Below are 23,490 nucleotides of genomic sequence, written 5' to 3' on the forward strand. Positions count from 1 at the left end.
TTTATTAAAATAATTATGTTTTTGAAAAATGAGAAATTTTTGAGACTTTTAGTGATCAATATCTTAATCATCTGATCAAATACCCTTGAATAACAGAAAAGTGCTTTATTATTAGTACTGATACAAAGTGATTTTTCTTATTTTATACGATTGTCGCCATTTTCTTTTATATAAACTCAAAATTATCAAAAAAGTTAACTTTATTGTCCAACAAATAAATAACAATAGAAATACAATATGGCGTTTCTTATTCTGGCATATTTGGTGTGGTCCAAACGTACCGAGCTCGTGGTGTAGCAGCCAGTTTAAAAGCATCTACAGTTTCTAAGGCGTATACCATAGCAGCTATGTAACCAATTATCTAAAAAAAAATGACCCTCGTAATAACTTCATGTGTCGAAAGAAATTTGAACTTGTATGGCAAGATACTGTCATGGAAATGGATCTTGAACAACGCTTCGATAATCAATTTGTAGTTTGTATGGAAAAATAATGTCAAAGAATACACTGGCGTGAGATAAGCCGAAGGACATACATAAAAGGACCTTTTGCCGCTCTTAGTCGTGAAATTCGACTCGTCACTAACCTATAGGCATCAGGGATGATCCGAATCGCCGCTGGTGCATGCTGGTACACTTTAGATGGTTAAAACCAAGGTGCATGAATGATCAAGAAGTTCTACGATTTCATAAACTTCTAATTCCTTATGGAAATTGATTGAAAGTGAAACTACAGAAGCATTTTTTTATCCCCCTGCGGCCATGTTTAAATGGGCATCAGCTTAAGCGTTTGTTTATCCCACGGCGGCCATGTTTAAATGGGCGTCAACTGATTTTGACAGTTCATTAGATAGTTCAATTGTCGTGCAAGATCGTTTTAACCTAATAAACTAATAAAACATATATACTCACTGCGGTAACTATGAATTCCTTTGACATCTCCGAAAGGGCAATCGACGATCCTAAAGCGTACATTATCGCGACGGCAATACAATTAGCACATTCGATCCAATCCCACGGGAAAGTAGAGTTTTTGAATACAGATCTATATCTTACTATTAAGAAGAATGTAGTTGTGCATATAGCGTAAAATAAGTTTATACCGAGCAGTATAATTGTTGTTTGGAATCCGCATACCGAAACTCCTATCAGAACTGCTATATTCAGTACCTGAATAATTATTAAGGATATTTTTTTTGTGTCTATTAAAAAAGAAGATTTGATAAGACAAATGTATGTAAAATCGTTAAAATAAATAAAAATGGCGTTTATCCGGACCGTAAGCTGCCATTTTGATATTTGCTTCGGCGGCAAATTTGAAAATACGGTAATTTATAGGCTTTAGACGTCTACTAAATGGTGAAGATAAAACCTTTAATGTTTTTTTTCCATTTTCACAAAACCGGAGTAATCTGTGACCAAAAGTTGAGTTGTAATCACCGTTCTAACATAAAATTATAAACATGAAATATTGTATCATCTATTTTAGCATTACTTTAAGACACCGATCCTTTTTTGGCACGCAAGCTCCAAATATAATTTCATGACAGACAGACACTTGACAACGCTGTAACTTATGCAGAGATCAAAATGGAGGCTACTCGAAATTTAAATGCCGACTCAGAAGTTATTCTCCCCCCTCCCAATCTCTGAGTTGAACTTAGTTTTATTTTATTCAAAATAAAAATCCGCAGCACGATTATTAACCTAAGATGAAAATATAAAACCGGAACAATAATTATAGCTCGCGTTTTTTGCATTTAATTTCTGTAAAACTAGATGTGTCCAACCGAAAGAAATTTTAGCACTATTACCAAAACGTGATCCCATTGGCCAAATGACCTCAGAATAGACGTCATAAAGGCGGATTCATAAACTTGCGGATGACGTTCGTTGCAAATTCTACTCCCTAGTCATTGTTGCCCTTAACCTAAAAATTGTGATTCTTTCTGGCGTCTGTACTGGTTTCAGTTTTCGTTAAATTTTTTTGTTTGGAATTCGGTATTTATAAAAAACAAAAGACTACCATATACAAACAACCGACAGAGAAATGACGCTCTAACGTCACATGTCAAAATCACGTGACACACGCAAACGAATGTAATTCTCTCTTTTCTATTGCTACGAACGGTCCACGGGAAAAGATAAAATTCGTTTATGGCCTTAAAGGCCGATTCATAAACTTGACTTTCCGTTTGTTGTTACAAAATTTAAAACATTGAAATGCATAAAACCATTCATAGTTGCCGTTGCTGACTTTAATAAAAACGAATTTTATATTTTCCCGTCGGCCGTTCGTAGTAATAGAAAAAGGGCCAATCATATTAGTTTTTGTTTGTCACGTGATTTTGACGTATGACGTTAGAGCATGATGTTTGGGTTACTTATCTTCTCGTTTGCTTGTTTTCTCTTAGTTATTTCCTATAATATCATTAATAAATACCGGATTACAAACAAAAAATATTACGATAACAAAAAGCAGTGGACAAGAATAACAAAATTTTTAGATTAAGTGCGGCAACGTCAAGTTTATGAATATTAGGAGCGGCAAGTTCAGTTTATGGAATTTACCAAAAATTTTAATAAAAAAAATTATCTAGTGGATTTTAACATAAAAAACGTTTTCAAAATTTTCATGATGGTGTTGTGATAATCTCATGATTTCAAATAAACAGTTAATTTTATTTTGTTTACATATTTTCGATTTTGAGGTTATTACGTCCGCCTTTGACCTTTAACCATATAAAAGGTAATAAATCAAAAAAATATATTTATTTTATGGTGATTTGTATCCAAATATTATAAATTTTTTGATTTGCTTTAAAATCATCACTTATTTTTAGAAAAATTACAATAAAACTGTTTCGTTTAGAAATTTTTGAAAGATCGATAAATTTGAGGTTACTACGTCTAATTTTCAACATAAATAAAACGTTATGAAGCTAATAAATTCTTAATTTGAAAAAATAATAGTGAATTCGATTTTCATGGTGATTTCTGTAATAACAAATTTAAAACTTTCTAATAAAAAAATATGTTACCTGTTCGGTAATTTTCAATATACCGGGATAACTTTTTAAAAACTCTACTCCGTATTTCTGTGCCTGCAACAAATATTTTTGATTTATTCAACAAAAATATTGTGTAATCTGTACACTTACACTCATTTTAATCTCCGCATTTATGGTTTTTAATACTTCAGGTAAGATTAAAATGTAGGTATGCTAACAAATACGTACAGCCAGTTTTATCTTTCCTTAGATAAGGAAAATATATTAATTTTACTACTAAATATATTGATAACGCTCAGTTATTGTTTGATTTGTGAATTGTTTACATTTCAGAGTACTACCACAACGTTCTTACTGTGTAATCTCTAAAATAATATAAAAAAATCTTTGAATAAGCAAAAAATAAATTTTTTGTGTATTGATTTATTGATCCGGATATAATATTGTAGAAGATAAAACAAAATTGTTAGTTAACTCTTTTGATATTAATCCGGTTTATTGCAGAATCATCTTGTACGATAGCCAAGCAACCAACAGAGCCCTAAGCTCCAATATTATAAAATCTAAACTAGTCTGGGACAAAATAAAGTTACTCTGCAATGGATTCCAGGACACCTTAGGGTAGAGGTAAACAAAATAGCTGATAGACTCGTTAAAGTAGACCTGAATTCTTCTGTGGTATCAAAGTAGTTACTGGAAAAATCTACACGAGTTGGATAGACAAATATACTAATAGGAGTCTTGTCAGGGCATGTAGTTAGCATTGAGGATCCCTAATAAAGGATCTACTGAATATATCAACCTAGACAAGAAGAAACAACCTGCGAATACTAACAGGAGTCCTGTTGGAACACTGTCCGTGCAGATTCTGTTGAGCAGAGGACGAAACTTCTATCCACATTCTCTCAAAGGATAAAACACGGAACTCCAGAATACTACACCTGAAAGTTTATGAAATAGAAGACAATTAGAACCCGAAATTCATAAGAAAAAATGGGATTAATGCTGTAAACACTTAGTATCAAGAAAGAATCTGCTGAATGTATCTATCTAGGCAAGAACCAAGATCCAATGGACTTACTGGAGAATGCAGATTCTGTTGAGCAGGGGATTAAACATCTATCCACGTTTTCTGAGACACTTCGGTACTTCAGAGCACTATACGGAAGATTTCTGGTAGTTGAGATCAGCAAGATAAGAGGACGCAATAGATCCCAATAATATTTAGTAGAATTATACCTTTGGGTCAAAAATTTTGGATCCAAAGTGGAAAAACTATTGGGATGTAGTTTTTATTCGATTTTTAGTAAGAAGAAATTAAATAAAACAACTATTTACGTTTATAGATTCATAATTTATTTTACATGATAATATACACATAAAAATATAAAAACAATAAAAAATCTATCAACTAAATTATTTAATACAAAACACCAGTTAATAATATATTGAAAATTGTTTGATTTGAAGTATTACTAGGAAATTGAGACACAAAACCCCTTCGAGAGGAGATATAGTCTTGTACAATATACTGTCTGGCCCTTTTAATAGTTCAAATGATCATATATAGAGATGTAACTTGAAAATTTATTCAAAAATGTTTGAATAAACTGTTAATTATTAAAATTGTGATGTACAGTAAACGGTATTTCATATAACACATTTATTAACAAAAAAATTAATAATAATACTGTTTCTACAGCGAAATATTAAAATTATTATTCGAACAAAATTATGTACATTATATGAATCAATTTTTATTAAAAATATTAGCGAAGAGATATTCGAAAAGAGATTTGAGATTAATCGATATGGGAATGTATCTAACTAGTACTTTTTTTTTTTAAATCACACTGTACACTATTGTTTCAGCTTTTATATACAGAATAACTTATCATTGAATTAATACAGAGTGATTGTTAATTATAAATATACAGAGATGCTTGGAAATTTATAAAATTGAAACCGGGTTATCATTATTCGGATTGGTTGAATGACATAGAGGCTCTATAGTGACATAAATAGGAAATATTCAATTAATACAAATCAAAATCGAAGAATGTATTTAAGGATGTAAGAAGACCAACAAGAAAATAACAGAAGACAATAAATTGATGCAGGAACCTAGAAACGGTGAAAATAGATGGATCGGTGTATGCAGATGATATAGTAATAATAGCAGATACATTTTTTTAAAAAATGTGAGAAATATAGGGATAAAGACAATGAAAAAGGATGATAATAAAGGGAATATAAGAATATTCTAATAATTAGGGGTAAATAAGTTACATTCGGGTACCTGGTGGTCATTTTTGTAGAAAATGATGAATTTAGAAGAACCAATTGAATATACATTTATCAATGGACGGAAATAGAAGACTACAAATTGTTTTATATAATAGAAACATTTAATTATGGTACTATCAGAAAAATAAATTATAACCGAAATTGAATTACAACTTTCAAGTCACCCTGTATTAAGTTTTTTGTTATTTAGAACAGTACCTTTCAGACACGACTAAGTACTAATGTAGATTTTTTTTTCGATGTCAATTTTAATATCGTACGGAAACTAAACTTACAGATACCCCAATTAAGAAGAAAAAAAAATATTTTTTCCTTACCCACATAATGGTCATATACAATATTTACAAAAATTATTTTAATATGTATAAAAATGGGGCAATAGATGCTAAGATATAATCGAAAGTATGATCGTTTCACTTTTATATGACACAAAGTGAAAAAACCACGTACGGAGTATAGAAAAAGTTTTTTTTAGACAACCTTGTATATTTTGTACGCGATTTTCTAACTATAAACACGAATTCATTTCTAATTCCTAACAGCCGGTTCTTTTTGTCTTTCTAAATGGTCATCGTAACCATCTCCATCGTCTGAAAATATTTTAAATAAAGAAAATATTTTTTCATAATTCTGACTCTATCAAAGTAAATCAATTAATCAAACAAATCGTTCGTAATAGAAGAAACATCTTACATAGAACTAGAACCTGTCAACTGTCAAGTCGTGCGCATGAGCTCTTCTACGCATACAAGAAGTTATGCACATGCGCACAAATATAGTTGTAGATACACTCGAACACAAATTATAAGTGCGTTCAGTACCTTTATTAACGTATTGTGGCACAGTAGTCACTTCTGATTCATTTATTCTGGCGTTAGAGTTATTAAAGAAATCAATTTGTTATTGACCTCCAACTCCATTCGACAAATTCAATAAAACGTCCTCTACCTATCTACACTTTAAATCAATCTTATCCTTTTGTTTTGAGCAAATTTTTTATGACACTTTTCATATAAATTCATATTTTCTTTTATTTGGGGAACAGAACGAATAAAATACAACAGATTTCTGTTTGGTTATGTTTTAAAAAATATATAGAGCATGAGCTCCTTTATATTCAAATCTGTTTTTCCTACTCGTTCCTTCTTCTCTTATTTTATTTTTCTCCTGTTGTTCAACGATTTATTATTAGTTACAAGATGATTGTGAAGAAAATTACTCACCGTCATCATTTTCTTCTAATTGAACATCATTCTGCAAATCTTTATATTCAGCTTGATCTTGATCGTAGTTCTTTTTATCTCTTCCTAATGTATCGATATGTTTTTTATCAAAATTAGGTTTTTCTGCTTGTTTGAATTGGTCGTTATTGTCGAATTGTAAACCGTCTTGATGTAACGGCGCATCAAATACTTCATGCGCTACGTTTTCCTTTTCCAATTCTTCTTTTACTAAAAACAAAATAAAAATGATATAATACAATCCGATTAGTCAAAATTGTGTCTTACCTATTTTTTCTCTGTGCGCTAATTCGTTAGCACTGTCTTTTGCATTTTGATATCTGGCATTTATAATTTCCTCTTCTTTCTTTTCTGGAACAGCTACCACTCCTTTGGGTAGTTTATGCTCTTTTACTGTTTCAGGGGTGACAGTAGGTAAAAATATTGGTCTAACTAAATTCAAACTCGCTTGAGAAGGTTTCAAAATTTTGTTATTTGAAGAAGTACTAGAAGATATTATTTTGCCATTATCGTTTATAGGCTCTGGAAGAACAGGAAGTTCCTGTTTCATATTCAACGGTTGATTTAGAGGGATATTTGAATCATTTGGAGGAGGATGTAATACATTAGTATCTGATAGTTTATTTTCTGCTTCCTCAGCTAATTTACTTTCTTTATCAGATTGTGGTTTTGGTCCTGTTTCTGATATTTTAGGTTCTGGAATGGTATCTTGATTATTACATTTTTCCTGAAAAAATACTTTTTAAGCTATTTGCACACTAATAAAAATATCTCTCGGAATATTCAGAGACTGAATCACTGAGGAAAAACTGTCCTTAAAAAATAACCAAACCGGGGACATACCTCAGGATGATATACCAAGAAAAAATCACCTCAATACTAAGCTTTAAAAGTAAGTTACCTTGCAATGAACAAAATAGCTGACAAAATCGATAAAACAAGGGCAGACAAACCCTTCATAGGTCCATAACCCTTTTGGGGTATCAGCTACGGAACAAAAAAAAAAGCATTGGAAGCAGGTGATGAGACAGTTAGAGAAACTACTGGGAGATTATATCCAGAAAAGATCTGATGAATGTATCATTGTAAGAGCAACCTATGAATACTAAGAGGAGTCCTATAGGGACACTGTTGCCTCAATGAACATCTGAAGTCTGCAGATTCTGGTAATGTGTGAGACACTACAAAACTCCAGAGCACTACACCTGGAAGCATATGAAATAGAAGACGAAGATCTCTGGCAGTTAGAGCCATCCCACGTTCTGGACTTTTTAATAGCAGTGGGATTAACAAATCCATACATACATATTCTGTTTAGAAAGAAGTTGTATAAATATGATAAAAATTACAGGTTTTTTACGGTAAATCGACTTAAATGAATAAGAAATTATAAAAACTCACTTTCAATTGTTCAAGTTCTTGCTTGAGTACAGCATTTTCACTCTTTAATTCCTCGTTGTTATGTTTATTTTGAATTTGCTTTTCTAATTTATCTTTTTCATTCACAAGTTGATCAAACTGTAACTGAACATGAATAAAAACAAAAATAACTATAACAAATTCGTGTTTTTGTATATTTACTTTTAGATTTTCTCTAGAAGATCTAAGTTTTTTCTGTTCTTCCAACAATTCGCTTATCCTAGCTTCCAAATTGCCAATTTCTTCTTGTTGCTGCTTCTGACTTTTATCCATTTCTTCTTTATAATCATCATATTGTGTCTATTAGTGAAACAAGGTAAGTTATTAAAATAACAATTTTGCGCTAATTCTATTTTTTAAATTGTATAAATTAAACAACAATTTTTTGCATACATTTATTCTTATATAGCATCTACTAGAATCGATAGATTTTACCTGTAATAAATTTAAATGTTGTTGTACAGATCCCAACTTTAATTTCATATCATTAGCTTCGTTTTCATATTTGCTCCTTTCTTCTTTAAGCTGATTTTCAAGATTTAATTTAATTTGATGATGATCTGATTGTTCAGATTTTAAACTTTTTTCCAATCTCTGTTTGTAATCTGATATAACTATAAATAAATAAACTCGAACAATACAGTGGTAATTGAATTTAAACAATATAAAAATATAAATTATTTTAGTTTCCTTGAATTTTTACTTGTCTGAAATGAATATAGATACCTTGCAACTGAGTAGATAAGTTTTCTTCCTGTTGGTGGCAAATATCATTCGCTTTTTTAACATCGTCTAACTGAGAAAGAGTGTTATTATAACATGCCACTATACCAACTATAATTAAAATAGCACATATGTATAGAAATACTTTGGCTCTAGTGCCGCGTATAACCCTAGAAGTGGTCATTACATTTATTTAACAGTTCTATTTAGACTTTCACTTATATTTGCCCTAAAATTAGGATTTGTTGGCAATGTTGGCAAAAAAATGTTTTGGTGTCAATTTTTATGTGTCAAAGTTCTTCTTTTTTATTTAATATATATCAACGTCTTAATGATCAAAAAGCCAAGAAATAAAAATATTAAGTGTAAAGTTATCGTAAATATAATTAAACAATCGATGGTTTTTGTATTTTTTAATGAAACTATATATACATTTTGCGGTTTATTCAATATTAAATGTAATAGTCAAGATTTTTCACAATTGATGTGATTTAAGAAAATGTCCTGATAAAGGAGTTTCATCAGAATACCCCGCCATTTCTTGTGGTATAACAGCACTCTCTTCGACTCCAGTACACGGTCTACACATACAGTCCAATGGAGCTTTTGTGGTTACCTATAAACATAAACGTCTACATTTTGCCATATAAAATAAATGAGATTATAAACATTTTATTTATTTAAAAAATTGGTGTGCGTCATCTTCTGCTCAGTAGCTCAATTATAATCACAAAAATTTCTCAAAATTGTAGTTAACTGTATCTCAGCTGTCACATGTATTATTTTGACATTTTATTTGTGTTACTGAATTTTAGATCAAATTGACAAGTTAATTAAGGTCGATTTTTCAATGTATCAAAATAATTGTTACTGATCATTACATTTTGACAGACAAAAGTTTGGTGTTTAATCGTAGGTAGTTAGTTGTCTCTGGAGTTTATATTGAATATTTGACTATTATAAAGACATTTGTCCAACAAAAAAATATCAATTAACACAGGATTTGAAGGTGAGTTTTTTTAAATTTAAAATTCTCCAACAAACCTTTATAAATTTACGTTCTCCTGGCTTCGCTTTCGGACAAAACAATGAAACTGAAGCTTCTCTTTCCCCTGATTCTTGGCAGCACATGCATGATCTTTCCATTTGCCAAATTTTGCTACCGGATACCTAGAAATACTTATAAAAATTAAAAACAATCTATATACGATGTATCTTCTCCTTGTCCCCACCTCTCAAATATTAATTTGATAAAAGCATCAACTTGAAAAATGTGTTAACAACTTTATTAACAGATTTTATTTTGTATTTCCCGTAGATTTTGGATTATAATAAATAAACATAAACTAAAAGTTTCTTAATATCATATCAAATTTAGTTATAAATAATTATTAATATTCGTCTTCAAATAAATGTTTAATATTTGATAATTTGACCCAGATAAATGTGTTAATTAATGAATTTAGAAAAGGTACTTTTAAATTCTTTTCTATATTAACATCACTTACTTGTAAATACGATGCACATCTCCCTATACAAGCAAAACTAGGTATAGGTTTTGGTACGCATCCGGGATACTGTAAAACGTGTATGACAGGCGTTACTTGACATTCATCAGTCGTACTAGCAGCTTCTACTGTTGCTGTTTTCAATCTGGGATCTATACACATATTTTCTAGTATAATAAGTAACAGAAATAGGTTCCATGTCTTATTCAACACTGAAATAAATTGAATTAATAATAGTTTTATTATCACTTATTTTGCTTACATATCGAAAATATCTTTACAAACATCCCACAACCCTTTGAAAGTATATAATCACACTGTTGCTTTTTTATAAGTCGTTTGCCTTTTTATAAAACACCCTTTTATCCGGACTAACTAGTCTTGTTTTTCTGATCCTCCAGTGGTGTAGGTTCACTTATAACATCAATTATTTGGATTTTTTTACTTTCTATTATGATTTTTATAAAAAATCTTGTAAATACATTTTTAATTACATATTTTTAGTTCATTTTAACTACTTATATTCTAATAAATTCATCGTTATATGAATATTATTATTCGTCGTTAGCAGTTGTGTTCATATGGTGAAAAATCTAGTTTTTTACTAATTTCTTAAGTTTGAATGTTATTTAATATTATATAATTTCTGTAATATCAATATTATCTATAGATACACCACTGGTTTAATGGCAATAACCTTCTAGGTTTCATTTCATCCGTTTATATGTGAAATATATGTTTTTTGTTGTTACCCCCTGCTTAACACCATGGGGGTGGTATAATGGCATGGCTGATGTTCAATCTGACAGGGGGTAGTATGTTGTTTTCCCTTTTTTGGTTAACAGTTTTTTTTTTAAATATACACTCATTTATTACAAAATTTGAATTGTTTTAAATCTTAATTGTTGATGTTATAGATCTTTATCCATGTTTTGATTTAGTAAATGGACAAATCTAAACGTCTCTCAAGACCGTCAAAAAAGTTTAAATCATTAAAAAAGATCGATTCCAAAGAGAATTCTTCAAATTTAGAATTGAAATCTAGATACGAAAGACTTTTGAAAGAAAACGCCGAGTTAGATAAAGCTATTAAAGAATTTGAAGATAATGGTATTACAACTGATCTTCATCCTCAAATGGACGCCCTCCATGAATATAATGAAATGAAGGATCTAGCCCAAATGATTTTAGGTTATTTGGCCGATGCCGAACATGTTACTGTAACTGAATTACATAAAAGGTTCAACTTACCCATCGATTAAATTATTTTTTTTAACAGGTAAGCGATAAATGATATTAAATATAAGTAAATAAATAGTTCAATTTGCAATAAAATTAGTTTCTGGCCATATAAATATAGTGAACATGAATTGGTATTGATCGGATGGGATTTTTTTTTATATTTTAAAATAAAACAAAAATTTACAGTTTATTTATTAAATTTTGAAAAATTCAATATATAGTACTTATAGAACTATAAAAATCAAAATCAAGTATAAAATAGCTTCAAAAAGGTTGAGGTAATTGAATTTTTGGGCTATCGCTTGAAGATTTTGAGGAAAAGAAGCCCCATAATGTATGAAATATAGTAATCGAAGGATATCTTCTCGAAGATGAAAAAGGAAGCTGGAATATTGAAAGAAGTGACACTTTTAGATGGGAAAGTCAAAAATGGGCAAGCTGATCTATGTTGTAATAATTTCAGACCAAATATGGACTGAAATGTTTAGAATTTTTGGTCAGTAAATTGAGGATTTTTAGGAAAAGAAGCCCCATATAGCAATCAAAAAATATCTTCATCTATTTATACCATACATTAAACTTTATTGTTTAGATGTCATTGTTGGGTGCTGGATAGAGAGGTAGATGACTAAAATCTTTAGAAAAGTCAAAGATTTATTTAGGAAAGTCAAAAATAGGCAGATTGGACCATGTTTTAATAGTTTCAGATCAAAATTGTTGAAGAAATTGAATTTTTGGGCTATAACTTGAGGATTTCTAGGAAAAGGAATCCAGAATCGAAGGATATATAGAAGGAGTGGTATTAGGTAAAAGTTTTTGAGGAATACAATCGCCTATGATGAAATAAAGTGATCAAATCAGCTGATTTTTCTTTCTAAAAATTTAATTCACAAAAAAAATTATTATCTAATACACATAAAGAAAAATAACTTCAGTCATGAAGCCCAAACTTATTGAAATATATGTTGAGAATTGTGGCAAATTTATTTTCAACTCAATACAAAATTTCACGGTCGTTTTCTAAAAAAAACAAACACAGACCTTTAAAGGGATTTGCAGGATTGTAGTCGTGATGGAATAAGCACCTCAACTGTATGGAGAGGCTTTTGGAAGTTGACCCGAAGACAAGAAAATCAAAGAAAAAACAATTTCTAACCAAGAAAATGATAAGAAAACTCTTGGTAAGGCTCAACTATGTAAGTTAAATCCAAAAATGACCTTTGGAGGGATTTACTAGATTAGAGTGATGAAGTAAGGGCTTCAACAGTACAAATGTTGATTTGAAGACATAAAAATCATTTATAACTCAGGAAATGCTTAGCTTGGCACGACAAAGACAACCAGGAACCTTTAAAGGAATTTGCTAGATTATGGAATAGAAGTGAGTGCCTCAATTGTACGGAAAGACTTTTGGAGGATAATAAAATCAAAGAAAAAATAATTTCTAACTCATAAAATGATGGAAAAAGGTTCTTAGGAAGTCCAGACTAAATCGAAGAAAACCAAGTCCAAGAGTTTTATTAGATTTTGGAGTGAGTACCTCAAATGTACAGAAAGGCGTTTCGAAGTTGACCGGAAGACAAAAAAAACAATTTCTAACTCAGAAAATGATGTAAAAGTCTTAGGATGGACCAAAAATACCAATCACGAACAGTTGATGACTGGAAAAAGGTGCTTTTCCGTGATAAAACACATTTATTTCTACAGGGATATCCATAAAGTTTTGTTAGAATAATTGAAGGTAAACAGGTTGTTAAAAAACCTTATAAACAAAAAAAAAGGCATCGGAAGATTAGTTTTTATTGAAAGCATTATAAATTCATCGAAATATTGCACCATAAGATTATTTTATTAATAAAATAAATTTTAAAATAATTAAAACAGAATTTTATATGGGAAAATAAATTAAAAGCACTTAATTGACCTGGTAATTCACCAGATCTAAATCCAATTGAAATATTTTCAAGGAAAATTCACCAAAGATAATTTGTATTATGAAAGATGGTGAAATAATGACAAGTATGTTACCACAACGATGAACTAGGGGACTTGAATCCAAGACGCGTTATTTAGATCATTTCCGCCGTAATTTTACTAAAAAAATTTCGAAAAGTGACGAATTTAAATATAGGGGATGCTCATAAACGCGAAAAATATAAAATTTAAGAGGAAACACTAAAAAATTTATAAAATCGTTTTTATTCCACCCCGTATACAGATTTTTCTCGATAATTTATAATCAGTTGGAAATATCCGTCGACGTACTACGTAAAATAAATAGTCACGCATATACAGAGTGATGTCGATATAAATACTTTATATACGAGGATGGTTCCAAAAGTAATTGGCCTGATGTAGAGATGGCGGTATTTACTTGGAAAATACCGCCATCTCTAGTGAGTATACAACTTGATTCTACTCTGGTTGAGACTATTCCTTCGTTATCAACACTAAAATATTGGGTAGCAGTTATTGAGACGCCCAAAATTAACGAATTAAAGTTTGAATTGCTACCTCAAGCGCCTTATTCGCCAGATTTAACCACCTCGGATTATTTCCTGTTCCCAGACTTGAAAAAATGACTCATGTAATCACACGAGTCGAAAAAAGACCTTTACACACGATTTGCATACAATATTTTTGTTAAATAATTGAAAAAAAAGTGGAATGAGACCTTAATATTTTTTTTCTTTATTCACTAGTGCGTAAAGTGAAGTTTTGCGCACTCGAAAGTGTGTTTTAAGTACGTATTTTAGTAAAAAAAATATTTTTTTCCAAAATTTTTATGTTTTATTTATTGGGCCTGGTACTTTTGGGACCGCCCTCGTAAATAGATGAAACTACGTATTGTAAGAACGAAGATAAAAAGAAGAATCTAATTACGAAGAAATATATAGGGTGTATCACCAAAAAAAAACGTATATTCGTATATTTTTCCATAATTTCATAAAGAAAAAACGACACAAATGTTTTAGATTTTATTTTTGAAAATACTTTTTATTTTCATACAAGCTTGCGTTAATAAAAAAGATCAAATTCAATAAATATTCTCCTAAAAAAAAAAATACGCACAAAAAAATTTATCGACTAAAATCGCCGCATTTGAAACACTTGCATTCGGAAGGTTCTCTAAGTTTGACGTCCAGAGCGTTGTTACCTTCAGACGTCAATCTTACACCATCGGGATCGTAACAATGAGATAAAGTAACTATTCTTTCTCTAAGATAACTTTCTCTGCAGCAATAGCATTCCTAAAAAAATCAGATTAAATATTATTATATCGTCGTGGAAAATAACGGCTTTCGTGTGATACAACTTCGACTAAACTCCCTATATAGAAAAGTCTAGACACGAGCGGTCGTTCACGCGATTGATACGCCCTCGAGCAAAAAAATTAATGACAGCTCCAATAAAACAAGCGCGGGAAACAATCATCTGTTCAAATGATCGAACACCATTGGGACATATATTCAAATTAGGGAACGCCCATAGAACACGTAGATTGGCCAAGAGGGAGGGGTATAAGTTCAAATACTATACTGAATCACGTGGCGAGAGGAGGAGGTGAAAACAAAACTTTTATTAAAGGAAATGATTTTTTTAAATAATTATTTAATAGCAAACGTAGTAGTGGGGTGGGAAAGAGGATTTCCTATGATCAAGTGGTTTATGGACAATCACTTATAGAAGTTTCGTGAAGTTTGTTTTGTTTACAATCGCGGGAGCACATGACAGGAGAGTGCTACGCGGCGCGCAAGCGTCATTAGTTTCTTGAAAGAATAAAATAGAAAAGGACACAATGATTTCTCTCTTACACATAGGCGTTATAGCTCGTGACCAGACTTTAACTTGGACTAATTCTGTAAAATAACTTCACACAAATTGACGAGATTTATACAAATTCCATTTATTAAATTTTGAAAGTTGATTTTCGTAAAAAACAATTTGGGAAGCTTAGTTTACCTTCAGAAATCCGGTTGGCGTTATAACTGATGGTTGTACTTGACTTTTACACGATCCTTCACATTTGTTGACTGCTATTTCGCCGTTACATGTCCTTTGAAGTCTTCCCAATTCGTCGTATTCCTCTAAAACAAAATTTCGTTCAAATATTAAGCGGCATTTGAACTTTGTAAACCATATATACAGTTAAAACTCGAAATGAAGTTCGATATACCTTTCGTTAAATGAATTTCGGAAGGTAGAGTTTCGCAAGTTTCTTCCGACATGTCATTTACACCGATTACATAAGAAAAACTTAAAATTCCAAAAATTACAAAATAAAACAACATCTCTTCGCGCTCTCTAACAGCTAACTGAGCTGGGATTTCTACATTCCACCCTTTTATACTTTCCCAATTCTTTCTACGATTTTCCCGAAGTGAAATTTATCGTTTTCATTTGATCAATCAATTTAAAATATCGTAAATATTATGTTTTATAATGTAAAATTCTATTCAATAATTTGGAAAATCGTCATTAATACCAGTGATATTTTTAATGAACGGAAGTGGCTACTGATCCGACGATACGTAATTCGAAGCAAATTTATCTAAATACGAGGGTTGTACATAAAATAAGTGCACTAGGAACACTTTCAGGTGGAATTTGACGTGTAGCCTCGTAAGTCCTGAAACATGGGTACGGATTACGCTCTGCGATTCGTTTTTTGTCCGTTAAAACCGTTCCTCCGCGAGGTGTATAAAAAAAAATGTATTAATACGAAAATGGTGCAGAAAATTGAAAAAATGACGGTTGCCGGATAATCGAACGAACTTTATATAATTTTGAAGATCTAGAATACCAAAAATGATGAGCTACAGCTTCTAGGGAAAGTGCTAGGCTCAATCCATCGACACTTGACCGAGTTCTATGGAGAAGAGTTCGCAAATACTGCAGGGCCGTATTTCGGATGTTATTGTCCAAAAGATCAATAGCGAATTGTTCAAATATCGGAGGATCACTGTCAGTGAACGCATTCCCGAAGCTTCCCGAGCTTCAGGTGTGTGTTTGTTGGATCTTTTGGGGGTTTTCAACGTTTCGACTGTGGTTTTTCGACAACGCCAAGTTGTTGGACAACAATTCCGTCGGTGAGGTTCACCTCCACGTAAGGAATTCAAACAAACGCGGTCTGCTGGAAAGATAATGTGTTTCGGGACACTCCTAATCGATTCCATGCGATCCTGAACGACAGATAGATATTGGGGACATCCAAAGTCATGACCCCACGTCGCTTGTCTACGACAGGAGCTTTTGGAGATATTTCACCCCCGTATTTAGCTTGGACTAGCCACCAGGAATTATTGAATATTGACGTAGACGGGTTTAAACGATCTCTTTACGTCCTTACGTTGTATTAGTAGTCACTTCCTAAAATTAACGAAAACGTTTGGAAAGAACATAAGTTTGTTGACCCCAAAACCGAGAACCTCCAGCGGGGTTACAAGCTTTACATTTTATCCCGAGAGATTGGCAGACTGTTATTTTTTTTTTGTATAACGAACGTTTAAAAAAAAATTAACATAACATGTTTTGAGTGCCTTTTTTTTGCCGAAACTTACTGATATCGATGAATTTTTGGATTTAAGCGGTTATCGTTGTAAAAAACTAAACATTTCATCAGAATAATTTCAATATCATCGTTTTATACGAGGTATATTCACGATTTAATAGATCGCAGATCCGGGCGCGCGCGGTATGTCAATAGAAATGTACGCCATTTTGAGTTTTTTATGACGTCAACCGTAATTGAAAATGGCGCGGCTCGTTGAATCAGTTCTGTGGTTCTGCGACGGTTCCGGACGAAATTTTATGAGTGATCGAATAATTAGAAGACTGTTCAATTAAGGACGTGAAAATGAAACTTTCGAGTCTGAATTTTCGAGAACGAACCCAATTCGTCTAAGAACTTTACGAAAAGATGTCTTGGATATTTTTTTCACGCCGCTATCTTCGTCCGTTATGAAAATATGGCCCGTCCAACGGATTTTTTAGTTTTTGTTGTTTTCTTTTAGTTTTAGGTAAATAAAATTATTGGAATAATCAAATCGAAATGTCCGAAAGTTCCGAAGACGCCGTACAATCGAATAAATCGAACGAAAAAGACAATATCTGTCGAGATTTTTTACGTGGAACGTGCAACAGAAACAACTGTAAATATAAACACGAAAACGAAATAAAACCCTTGAATTTCTGTCACGATTTCCAAAACAACGTCTGCCCCAGACCGTTTTGCAAGTGAGAACGTCGATATTTCATAAAAATTCGTTATTAAATAGCAAATTTAATCGTAGATTTATCCATTGTTCTCCGAACGAGGCCGATCATTACAAACGTACCGGACAGATGACGCCGCAAATCCTTTCCGAAGTTACGTTAAAGAATCTGCTCCCGGATCCGCCGCCCGTCTGCGATCAATTCAGACGCGGCCAATGCCGTAGATCCAATTGCAAATACCGCCACATCACCAAAGAACAAGAAGAAGCCGAAATTGTCAACGGCGAACACCAGAAACAACGTTCTTTGCTATACGACAACGATAACGGTAATATCGCCGAACCGCAGTTGGTGCCATTGGAATCTGTCAGAGGTAAGTTATGACGTCACTATATAGTACGTAAGTGTATCGATTCGTTTTGTTTTCGAAGGTATTCTTAGGAGAAACGGCGTAAGTTACGACGAATATAAAGACGACGGACTTCCGTTGATAAAACGACGGTACGCCGCGATGTCCGAACAAGAAATGATATCTTGCGATTTTTTGGAATCTCGACTCGGTCCTTATTTCAAAGGATATTTCGCTGGCGTTCCCCCTCAGGGTTATTTCGCCGGTAATCCCCCGCCGCATATGTTGGCCCGAGCTAATGCCAGGTAATATAAACATTTTATCCCACCCCCCTCTCACTTGTTTCCTTTTTCTCAATCTTTTACTTTAGCACATCATTTAGATCGTCATTTTTATTATAGGTACCGGTATGGGCACTATCAAGTGCCGTAAATCGGTCATTAGTTGAGATCTAGTGGTTTTAGATGCCATATTGGACACCATTTAGGTTATAGATGCCATATTAAGTGCCATTTATTCAACAGACGCCATATTAGGTGCCATTTATTCAATAGATGCCATATTGAGTGTCATAAATCGGTCATTAGTTGAGATCTAGTGGTTTTAGATGCCACATTGGGCACCATTTAGGTTATAGACGCCATATTAGGTGCCATTTATTCAGTAGATGCCTTATTGAGTGTCATAAATCGGTCATTAGTTGAGATCTAGTGGTTTTAGATGCCATATTGGGCACCATTTAGGTTATAGACGCCATATTAGTTGCCATTTATTCAATAGATGCCATATTGAGTGTCATAAATCGGTCATTAGTTGAGATCTAGTGGTTTTAGATGCCATATTGGACACCATTTAGGTTATAGACGCCATATTAGTTGCCATTTATTCAATAGATGCCATATTGAGTGTCATAAATCGGTCATTAGTTGAGACCTAGTGGTTTTAGATGCCATATTGGGCACCATTTAGGTTATAGACGCCATATTAGTTGCCATTTATTCAATAGATGCCATATTGAGTGTCTTAAATCGGTCATTAGTTGAGATCTAGTAGTTTTAGATGCCATATTGAGTGTCATAAATCGGTCATTAGTTGAGATCTAGTGGTTTTTGATGCCGTATTGGGCACCATTTAGGTTATAGACGCCATATTAGGTGCCATTTATTCAATAGATGCCATATTGAGTGTCATAAATCGGTCATTAGTTGAGATCTAGTGGTTTTAGATGCCATATTGGGCACCATTTAGGTTATAGACGCCATATTAGGTGCCATTTATTCAACAGATGCCATATTGGGTGTCATAAATCGGTTATTAGTTGAGATCTAGTGGTTTTAGATGCCATATTGGACACCATTTAGGTTATAGATGCCATATTAGGTGCCATTTATTCAATAGATGCCATATTGAGTGTCATAAATCGGTCATTAGTTGAGATCTAGTGGTTTTAGATTCCATATTGGGCACCATTTAGGTTATAGACGCCATATTAGGTGCCATTTATTCAATAGATGCCATATTGAGTGTCATATATCGGTCATTAGTTGAGATCTAGTGGTTTTAGATGCCATATTGGGCACCATTTAGGTTATAGACGCCATATTAGTTGCCATTTATTCAATAGATGCCATATTGAGTGTCTTAAATCGGTCATTAGTTGAGATCTAGTAGTTTTAGATGCCATATTGAGTGTCATAAATCGGTCATTAGTTGAGATCTAGTGGTTTTTGATGTCGTATTGGGCACCATTTAGGTTATAGACGCCATATTAGGTGCCATTTATTCAACAGATGCCATATTGGGTGTCATAAATCGGTTATTAGTTGAGATCTAGTGGTTTTAGATGCCATATTGGACACCATTTAGGTTATAGATGCCATATTAAGTGCCATTTATTCAACAGACTCCATATTAGGTGCCATTTATTCAATAGATGCCATATTGAGTGTCATAAATCGGTCATTAGATGAGATCTAGTGGTTTTAGATGCCATTTATTCAATAGATGCCATATTGAGTGTCTTAAATCGGTCATTAGTTGAGATCTAGTAGTTTTAGATGCCATATTGAGTGTCATAAATCGGTCATTAGTTGAGATCTAGTGGTTTTAGATGCCATATTGGGCACCATTTAGGTTATAGACGCCATATTAGGTGCCATTTATTCAACAGATGCCATATTGGGTGTCATAAATCGGTCATTAGTTGAGATCTAGTGGTTTTAGATGCCATATTGGACACCATTTAGGTTATAGATGCCATATTAAGTGCCATTTATTCAACAGACGCCATATTAGGTGCCATTTATTCAATAGATGCCATATTGAGTGTCATAAATCGGTCATTAGATGAGATCTAGTGGTTTTAGATGCCATTTATTCAATAGACGCCATATTAAGTGCCATTTATTCAACAGATGTATTAAATCAGTCATTAGTTAAGTTCTAGTAGTTTTAGATGCCATATCGGGCACCATTTATTTAATGCATGCCATCCGAATTCTAAATTTTTCTCAAATTTCTATTGCAGAACTTTAATGTTGGTGGAAGAAAATGCAATGTTACTGAAAGAAAACGCTCGACTCAAAAAACAAGTGCGTAAATACTTTCTCTTTTTTTTTTTGAAATAAATTATTTTCAAAACGAGTCCGACCCTGCGGTTTGTTTACATTTCTACGTCATAAGTCATATTCGATAGGTTAGTTCGGTAACGTAAACAAACAACAGGACCGTACTTCGATATTTTACGGCGTAAATTATTTAACGTTTCCGTAGGTATCGAATCTGACAGCCACCAATGAATTTTTATTAGAACAAAACGCCGCGTTGCGCGTCAACGACAAACGTAACGGTACGGTAAACGTACCGGCCGTTAGCATAACGAATTCCCAAACGCCCCAACAAGTTAATAGGACAGTGATAGCCAGCGTAGCCACCGTACCGGTATCTCTGGCAACGGTATCCACTTGTAACCCGGTATCTATTACCGGTTGTCCCGCCGTTAGCATGGCCCCAGCGCAGATTTTAGCCAACAGCCAACAAATATTAGGTAAGTCATCGGTGTATGTTTAATTTTTTTTTTTTTTTCATTTTTCCATATTTATTTTTGTAGTGACGACAAATCCTACGACCCAATTAGCGATCGCCAATAGTTCCCAGGCCCAATTGGCGATAGCCCAACAGAATCTCGCAACGAACCTCGCCGCCGCTCAACAGGCCGCCCAACCTCAATTGACGTCGCAAGCTCAACACATGGCCAATCAACAGATGGCGTTGGCTACTGCGGCGGGTCCACAATTGACGACGCAAGCGCAACAACTCGCCTTGGCGGCCGGTACTAATCAGCAATTGACGTCGCAAGCTCAACAGGTACTTTCGTTTATAACGGTGTATCGTTTTATTTATTAATTTGATACGTTTTTTAGTTGGCGTTGGCGAGTACCAACCAACAGTTGACGTCTCAAGCTCAACAATTGGCTTTGGCCAGTACCAATCAACAGTTGAGCACCCAACCTCAACAGTTAACCGTGACGAACGTACCTCAGCAATTAGCTTTAGCCAGTACTAATCAACAATTGATTGCTCAACAAAATTTGGCGTCGGAAATTCACAGGAGCACCTCGCAAGCTATAGCGATGTCTAATGCCGCTTCTCAACCGATGGTGTCGTACCCGATAATGACTCAAAGTATTAATCACGCTATGACGCATTAGTTGACGGTGTTTTGTGGATTCGGCTACGGGCGTCGTACTTATTGTTGATGTTTTTTCTTTTTTTTTTGGCAAAAAACTGGAATCGGGATTGTTTTTGGTACTATATTGGATGTTTTTTGGCTCTGTTTTGATGAATGAATCAATTATATATCAATTTAATTCATTAATTGGGTATAAAATTGATTTTTGGGCAGTTTTGATTCGTCCAAAAAGATTTTGTCTTTTCGTATATTTTGAAATCTTCAATCCTGAAAAAATTTGAGACTTTTTACTATAATATTTCTTGAATTGTAGAGCTTCGAATAAATTGTTCGATATGTAAACTTTAACGCCCCACACCTCACTAACGCTTCTTTGGATGACTCTATTATATTTTGGGGCGTAAATTTAGAGTATTCCTATCAAATTTACCACAAAATATGTCAATTTGAGCACAAAATCCGAGCAGATTGTTTATTTAATAACTTGGATTCTTCCAAATACTGATTTACCTTCTCATTTCGTTCATATCGTTGAAATTCTTTATTCTGGAAAGTTGTATGAATTATTTGCCAAATTAAGAAGAATTTCTGTAAGAATCGTTAAAATTTTAGATCGTTTACTAAAATATTTTTCGATTTGTTGAGCTTCGAATCAATTTTCCTTCGTTTTGTGAACTTTAACGCCCCATATCTCACTAACGCTTTTTTTGAATGACAAATTATAGTACCAAAAGCATTTTTGTGTAGCTTAACAAATTTTTGAGGGTAAATATTTTTTCCCGGATTAAGAACTGTGATTTTTATTTTATAAAACAGAAGATTTGGCGGAATTTGACGATGTTTTTTCGATTTCGGATAACTTTCCCTGTGAAATGATGTAAACAATATTTAAAGATGTAAATAATTTTTTTTTCAAATTTTATTTGGCTTGTATCTCTCTGTGCTTAGTTTCACTGAATTGTTTTATCTTGTAAAATTATTTATTTCGACTTATTACTAGTAGTTTATTGGGTTAGAATAGGTTTAAAAAAAAAACAAAAACTGATTAGTATTTTCGGTTATAGTTTATAAAAATCAACTTCCATGAATTGTAAATATAGTAACTAAATAAAATATTTATTAATTAGAATAATTGTTGGTTTTATTGAAATCTCACCTTTTTCTCATTGCATAATTAGCTAATAAAATGACAGATGTTTTACATCGTTGCCACGTTGTGTTTTTTCTTCAGTGGTTACCATAAAATTTGACAACGAGTAAATATCTAATAACTAATATCAATTATTTAACACCTGGTATCCATTAAATAACTAAATAAAGGTGCAAAAATATATGAAATATAGTAGAAACAGAGTAAAAAAATATTTCCAGATTCGACGTTTGGAATCTACGATAGATGTGTATATAGCAATTAACTGATAAGTGATCTATCTGATCCAAGATCATACTTTCCAAAAAAAAAATAAAAAAAATATTTTTAAGTTTTAAAGATTGTAATATATCAAAAATTGAAATATACATATATTCTTTTTTATTTTTGGGTATATCTTTATCTCAACAATAAATCTTACAACACCGCTACCTCACGATTGCCAAAGTTTGTAATATAATTTCCCTCGATATACGAACGATAATATCACGAACACTTCGGATACTCATATTCATTCAGCAGTTACTTCTTATTCTATATTTGTACCGAATTCTTTTGATGTAATCATTTCTCTAATTTCAATTCTATGACAACAGTACTATTTCCTCAACTTTTTCTAATGGTTATCAAAATT

At 32.6% G+C, this 23,490-nt stretch overlaps 4 protein-coding genes across 5 annotated transcripts; 1 reads left to right on the plus strand and 3 right to left on the minus strand.

Moving 5' to 3' along the window:
* Nucleotides 1–182: 182 nt before the first annotated feature.
* LOC130903858 (uncharacterized) lies at nt 183–3,255 on the minus strand. The gene is made up of 4 exons (XM_057816205.1): nt 3,161–3,255; nt 3,041–3,103; nt 912–1,169; nt 183–361 (listed from the first exon to the last, which is right to left on the minus strand). The coding sequence occupies exons 1-4, from the start codon at nt 3,164–3,166 to the stop codon at nt 248–250; spliced, it is 441 nt and encodes a 146-aa protein (XP_057672188.1). The 5' UTR covers nt 3,167–3,255; the 3' UTR covers nt 183–247.
* Nucleotides 3,256–4,343: 1,088 nt separating this feature from the next.
* LOC130903856 (interaptin-like) lies at nt 4,344–8,995 on the minus strand. Its single transcript, XM_057816204.1, has 7 exons — nt 8,704–8,995; nt 8,413–8,591; nt 8,140–8,277; nt 7,960–8,082; nt 6,826–7,285; nt 6,541–6,768; nt 4,344–5,907 (listed from the first exon to the last, which is right to left on the minus strand). The coding sequence occupies exons 1-7, from the start codon at nt 8,882–8,884 to the stop codon at nt 5,846–5,848; spliced, it is 1,371 nt and encodes a 456-aa protein (XP_057672187.1). The 5' UTR covers nt 8,885–8,995; the 3' UTR covers nt 4,344–5,845.
* A 40-nt stretch (nt 8,996–9,035) lies between these two features.
* LOC130890947 (partner of bursicon-like) lies at nt 9,036–15,955 on the minus strand. Its single transcript, XM_057795408.1, has 6 exons — nt 15,628–15,955; nt 15,414–15,538; nt 14,539–14,701; nt 10,209–10,330; nt 9,745–9,870; nt 9,036–9,316 (listed from the first exon to the last, which is right to left on the minus strand). Exons 1-6 carry the CDS (start codon nt 15,740–15,742, stop codon nt 9,176–9,178), a joined length of 792 nt encoding a protein of 263 aa, XP_057651391.1. The 5' UTR covers nt 15,743–15,955; the 3' UTR covers nt 9,036–9,175.
* Nucleotides 9,479–22,835, plus strand: LOC130890945 (zinc finger CCCH domain-containing protein 10-like). 2 transcript variants are annotated; one of them, XM_057795399.1, is made up of 9 exons: nt 9,479–9,709; nt 11,126–11,487; nt 17,465–17,687; nt 17,744–18,039; nt 18,098–18,320; nt 20,543–20,606; nt 20,788–21,061; nt 21,125–21,381; nt 21,438–22,835. In XM_057795399.1, exons 3-9 carry the CDS (start codon nt 17,503–17,505, stop codon nt 21,723–21,725), a joined length of 1,587 nt encoding a protein of 528 aa, XP_057651382.1. In that variant the 5' UTR covers nt 9,479–9,709; nt 11,126–11,487; nt 17,465–17,502; the 3' UTR covers nt 21,726–22,835. The 2 variants fall into 2 exon arrangements, with proteins under 2 accessions (XP_057651382.1, XP_057651383.1); XM_057795400.1 differs by having other exon boundaries at nt 11,150–11,487.
* Nucleotides 22,836–23,490: the final 655 nt, after the last annotated feature.

Source organism: Diorhabda carinulata, chromosome 2 (assembly GCF_026250575.1).
Source record: "Diorhabda carinulata isolate Delta chromosome 2, icDioCari1.1, whole genome shotgun sequence".
Classification (NCBI taxonomy): Eukaryota; Metazoa; Arthropoda; class Insecta; order Coleoptera; family Chrysomelidae; genus Diorhabda; species Diorhabda carinulata.

What these genes read in the sequence shown, in the direction of transcription:
- LOC130903858 (XM_057816205.1), bottom strand. An exon ending in TATTGAAAATTACCGAACAG is followed by an intron (nt 1,170 to 3,040) that starts GTAACATATTTT and finishes ATAATTATTCAG; the next exon opens with GTACTGAATATAGCAGTTCT. An exon ending in AGGAATTCATAGTTACCGCA is followed by an intron (nt 362 to 911) that starts GTGAGTATATAT and finishes ATTTTTTTTTAG; the next exon opens with ATAATTGGTTACATAGCTGC.
- LOC130890945 (XM_057795399.1), top strand. Translation starts at nt 17,503, where the DNA reads ATGTCCGAAAGTTCCGAAGACGCCGTACAATCGAATAAATCGAACGAA. An exon ending in TTGGCCCGAGCTAATGCCAG is followed by an intron (nt 18,321 to 20,542) that starts GTAATATAAACA and finishes TTTCTATTGCAG; the next exon opens with AACTTTAATGTTGGTGGAAG. An exon ending in CAACAGCCAACAAATATTAG is followed by an intron (nt 21,062 to 21,124) that starts GTAAGTCATCGG and finishes TTATTTTTGTAG; the next exon opens with TGACGACAAATCCTACGACC.
- LOC130903856 (XM_057816204.1), bottom strand. Translation starts at nt 8,884, where the DNA reads ATGACCACTTCTAGGGTTATACGCGGCACTAGAGCCAAAGTATTTCTA. An exon ending in CTTCTAGAGAAAATCTAAAA is followed by an intron (nt 8,083 to 8,139) that starts GTAAATATACAA and finishes ATTCATGTTCAG; the next exon opens with TTACAGTTTGATCAACTTGT. An exon ending in AAGAACTTGAACAATTGAAA is followed by an intron (nt 7,286 to 7,959) that starts GTGAGTTTTTAT and finishes GTATTTTTTCAG; the next exon opens with GAAAAATGTAATAATCAAGA.
- LOC130890947 (XM_057795408.1), bottom strand. Translation starts at nt 15,742, where the DNA reads ATGTTGTTTTATTTTGTAATTTTTGGAATTTTAAGTTTTTCTTATGTA. An exon ending in CGAAATTCATTTAACGAAAG is followed by an intron (nt 15,539 to 15,627) that starts GTATATCGAACT and finishes ATTTTGTTTTAG; the next exon opens with AGGAATACGACGAATTGGGA. An exon ending in GAGAACGTAAATTTATAAAG is followed by an intron (nt 9,317 to 9,744) that starts GTTTGTTGGAGA and finishes TTATGTTTATAG; the next exon opens with GTAACCACAAAAGCTCCATT.